The following is a 4,802-nucleotide window of genomic DNA, read 5'->3' as shown; positions in this document are numbered from 1 at the left end:
CACTCCCATTTTTAAGGGATCATGTGATCGATTCTCTTCTATGTGTTTATAACTCTCTAACCACTAAAAGCTCTATTTAATCATTTTAGTACAAGTATTATAATTAGATGATGACAACATGAATAATATAAATAGTTACATTGATTAAAGTGAGGCCGAATCTATATTCCCCTAAACAGCTCCCCACAATATAAAAATAATATTTCCCCTTTTATACAGCATAATCCTTGGGTCCACACCTCTATATATACAAATACGATCTCTTCTCTATCTATCTATAAACGTTACAAATTAACTTTATAAACTCCATTTTTTTTTTGAAAGAGCTAGAATTTTTTTTTCCACCTAAGAAATAATTTTGTTAGTAGAAATTTTTTATGTTTTTTATGATCAAGTAGTGTTGATCATTTGTTAGAGATGGATGAAAATATCATTTCGAAGGCGACGGCGAAGAAGAAGAAAGGATCAATATGGAGCATCTTCATGCATGCGGACGGTGTCGATTTAATTTTGATGTTGTTTGGTTTCATCGGAGCCGTTGGTGATGGTTGTACAATACCGTTGACATTGTTTATCACTAGTAAGTTGATGAATAATATTGGAGGGAGTTCCAATTTCAATAGCTCTGATTCTTTTACCAGCCATATTAAACAGGTTTGTTATTTATTTTATTGTTCTATCACTATCGTATTTATTACTACCTTCGTTTTTTTTCATATGTTTGGACAATGAAAATTGATTCACAAAAATATTAAAGTAGAATGAACTTTAAGAAAAAGAGGGAATATCATTTTATGCATGTAGACATGTGTAATATTAGGAGGGTCTTTATTTGAAATAGTTGAGTATTTTATTGTCAAAACACTTTATTTGTGTAAAAAAAAACACTTTTTGATTTTTTCTTTCTTTTTTTTTTAGTGAGATATTGTTGTCAAACCACTATTTGAACATACTCGTAATTAAATTTGCATGTAAATAAACAACGGAGTGAAATTAACCGGATCCCATCCATCATTTGATAAATTTTTTATTTAGTTTTTTTTAAGGTGGGGTGAAGATTCCGACCACACCTCAACCCTTACGATTTTTTTTGTCCATTTATTTAATAATATAGTCCGTATTTTTTCTTTTTTATGTAAATCAAAACATACCAATAAGTTTGACCATATAAAATAGTAAATAGGGTGAATCTTAATCAATAGAGCGTGTAAATCTTTACCCTCTTTCTACAACCCAAAAAAAATGAAAAATTTATTTTCTTAATTTTATATTGGGGTTGTGTAGTGACTAGTGATCACAAAATAATTTAATGGGTGATTGGACTGATTGTGGTGGTACATGAAATATGACTACCAACGGCAGAGAGTTGTAGACTTGTACTCTGAAATTTTATTGATAATAATTTTATTTATTTTTGGTAATAAGTCACTAAATTGAGATGTATTTCCTCAAAGGGTATAATTGTGTCTTTCATTTCATAAAGTCAAAGTATAATTAATTAAGTGTTCTATAAAAAATAATACTTTGTTGCATTAAATATTTTCGGTTGATATCATCATTTTGCCGCTTAAAGTAGCGTAATTCTAAAGAAAATGTCTTAATACGAAGTATGATTGTTATTGTCTTGTATAAATCTAAGACTAAATCCTCTGTTCCATTGTTGTTATATCACGTGTGTTCTACCTCTTTTACTGGTTGATACTACTCTATAGCACAATAATATACAATAATACACGGAGTATTAATTAATTTTATCAAAATTCAAGGCATATAAAGTTTGAGAAAATACAAGTTTATCTCTAATATGAATAGTTTATATGAAATATTTATAGTTTTACTTCTCTTTTTTTTTTTGTATGATACTCATATTTCGGAAAATGATTTTAATGTGTGTTTTTATCATTAAATTTTAGTTTTTTTTTTTTATTAATGTGAGAAACTCATGTGTTGTTGGTTTAGAAAGGTTATGTTTCAACAATTCCTAACTAAACAGAAAAATGAAGCATCACCTCTTTTTTTAGTTGACAAAGAGAAGTTGCTGTTTTCATTTTTGTTTTCAACTAAAAAGTCGTCAAAACATATAATTTATTTTTTGTTTGATGACAGAATGTAACAGTATTATTGATGATTGGAGCAGGAGCGTGGATACTTTGTTTCCTTGGTGCGTGTACACTTGTATTTCATTTTAATTTACTAGTATGATATGAAATAATGACATGCATCGACTTCTTTTTTTCTTAGGTTTCTCTTAAATCAGCACATTTGTTGACTTTAATAATTGGTTAATTACATAAATTGGCAAGCATAAGATTAATTTCTCTATTGATATAATATAAAATCAATCCTACACTCTAACCATCAACTATGTTAACGAACATTAAAGAATAATAAACCCATATTAGGAGTCTAAACGTCAGCTTAAACTTTTGGTTAAATTGGTCATTTGACATCTACAAAGTCACAAAGTATTCACTGTAATAATCGCGATCCTTCACTTCTTAATTCAGAATTCACCACGGTTTTACAAGACTATGTTTCACGAACAAAGGGATATCTTTTTTGGAACCATTTAGGTTTAATTTGATTTTGAACTCTTTGATAGATTATTGGTTGGCATGCAGAGGGATATTGTTGGACTAGGACAGCAGAAAGGCAAGCTGCAAGAATGAGATATAGATACTTAAAAGCAGTGTTGAGGCAAGATGTGAGCTACTTTGATTTGCATGTTGGAAGTACCTCCGAAGTTATTGTTAGTGTTTCTAGTGATAGCCTTACCATTCAAGACGTAATAAGTGAAAAGGTAAGCCTCCTTCTAGTAATGTTGTACGAGTACATACTTTATATGTCGCATTATTCAAAGAATTTGGCTCTTGCTACCATGTATAGAATAAAATGAGCGGTTCAGCCCGTAAGCTATAGGGAGCTAAGCCCTATCGCATATATTCCTACTAATAATGATCAAAAGGTTACACTTTTAGTACATAGTTGTAAATCGCATAAATTGTATTAGTATGGAAAATCTACTTGTCATTTAATATAGTCATTCTAGTTTCTACTTATAGTACTTACCTATAAGAAAAGAAAAATGAAAGGCATGCCATAAATTTCTTGATAATATTGTGCTTGTTGGAATGAAAAACATGTTTTTCCTGATTTTTTGTATTGTGAACATAAATAATTAGGTACCGAATTTTGTGATGAACACGTCCACTTTCTTTGGAAGCTATTTGGTGGCATTCCTATTGCTTTGGAAGCTAGCAATAGCGGGTTTGCCATTCATAGTTCTGCTCATTATACCGGGCTTGCTGTATGGAAGGATATTGATGGGGCTAGCGAGGAAGCTAACACTTGAGTACAACAAGGCAGGAAGTGTAGTAGAGCAAGCAATATCGTCTTTAAGAACAGTCTATGCCTTTGTAGGAGAGAACAAAACAATGGATAAGTTCTCAACTGCTTTGGAAGGGTCAGTGAAGTTAGGGCTCAAGCAAGGTTTGGCTAAGGGTGTCGCGATTGGTAGCAATGGTCTGAGCTTTGCTGTTTGGGCTTTCAGTACTTGGTATGGTAGTAAGCTTGTCATGTATCATGGTGCTAAAGGTGGTACCGTCTTTGCCGTTGGTGCTGCCCTCTCTATTGGAGGACTGTAAGTTCCTTTTCCCTTGATGTTATAGTTGAAATTTTCTATGTACAATCGGTTTTACCTTTGAGCTTGCATGAATTTTGTAAAAATTTATATATATGACTACTTGTTCTGTGTTGGAGAAACAGAGTTAAATTCATGTCATTCTGAAGTTTTTAAATATTCTATATAACTTTAACAACAAAGTTTATGCATATGTAATTAAGTCTTTTTTGACATGTTATTATACTCTTGTCGTAACATATTTACAGGTCTCTTGGTTCTGGTTTATCAAACGTCAAGTACTTTTCAGAAGCTGCTTCAGCTGGAGAGAAAATAATGGAAGTAATTAAGAGGGTACCGGAAATTGATTCAGAAAACATGGAAGGACTTACCTTGGACAATATTTCAGGGGAGGTCGAGTTTAAGCATGTCAACTTCTTTTACCCTTCAAGACCAGATTCAATAATATTCCGCGACTTTTCACTGCAAGTTCCTGCAGGGAAGACAGTCGCGTTAGTTGGGGGAAGTGGTTCGGGCAAATCCACTGTAGTAGCTTTGCTTCAGAGGTTCTATAACCCACTTGACGGGCAGATACTTTTAGACGGGGTGTCTATTGATAAGCTTCAACTTAAGTGGTTAAGATCACAAATGGGGTTAGTTAGCCAGGAACCTGCACTATTCGCGACTACAATTAAGGAGAACATACTTTTTGGCAAGGAAGATGCTACTATGGATGAGGTTATTGAAGCTGCAAAAGCGTCTAATGCTTACAATTTCATTAGCCAATTGCCTCTTGGTTTTGATACTCAGGTATTTGCTGCATTCCTCGAATTTAAGGACAATATACTCTTCTTGAAATTCCGACATTTTAGAAATATCGGGATAATGTTAACATAGATGTATTGATGTCTCGTACTACGTACTAATGTACTATTATAAACTAACATAGCCGTGTTTAAAATTGGCTACAACAAATCACTCATTTTTCATGTACCGTGTCTTACAGGTTGGAGAAAGGGGAGTCCAAATGTCAGGAGGACAAAAGCAGAGGATTGCAATAGCAAGAGCTACAATCAAGAAACCTCGTGTTCTTCTTCTAGATGAAGCAACAAGCGCGTTAGATTCAGAGTCTGAACGAGTTGTCCAAGAAGCCCTTGACAAGGCAGCTGTAGGACGGACTACA

The 4,802-nt window shown here is 33.0% G+C and overlaps 1 protein-coding gene across 1 annotated transcript; it reads left to right on the top strand.

The window, feature by feature from the left end:
* Positions 1 to 362: 362 nt before the first annotated feature.
* On the top strand, positions 363 to 4,802 carry LOC110704359 (ABC transporter B family member 15-like; the record flags this gene model as incomplete). Its single annotated transcript, XM_021882142.1, has 6 exons — positions 363 to 654; positions 2,107 to 2,161; positions 2,622 to 2,800; positions 3,183 to 3,640; positions 3,889 to 4,429; positions 4,626 to 4,802. Coding segments are annotated over exons 1-6 (1,647 nt in total), but the record flags the coding sequence as incomplete, so codon positions are not given.

The sequence above is a fragment of the Chenopodium quinoa genome, unplaced genomic scaffold (assembly GCF_001683475.1).
Source record: "Chenopodium quinoa cultivar QQ74 unplaced genomic scaffold, ASM168347v1, whole genome shotgun sequence".
Lineage (NCBI taxonomy): Eukaryota > Viridiplantae > Streptophyta > Magnoliopsida > Caryophyllales > Amaranthaceae > Chenopodium > Chenopodium quinoa.
Note: the sequence above shows the minus strand (reverse complement) of the source record. Positions and strands in the feature narration are given on the sequence as shown.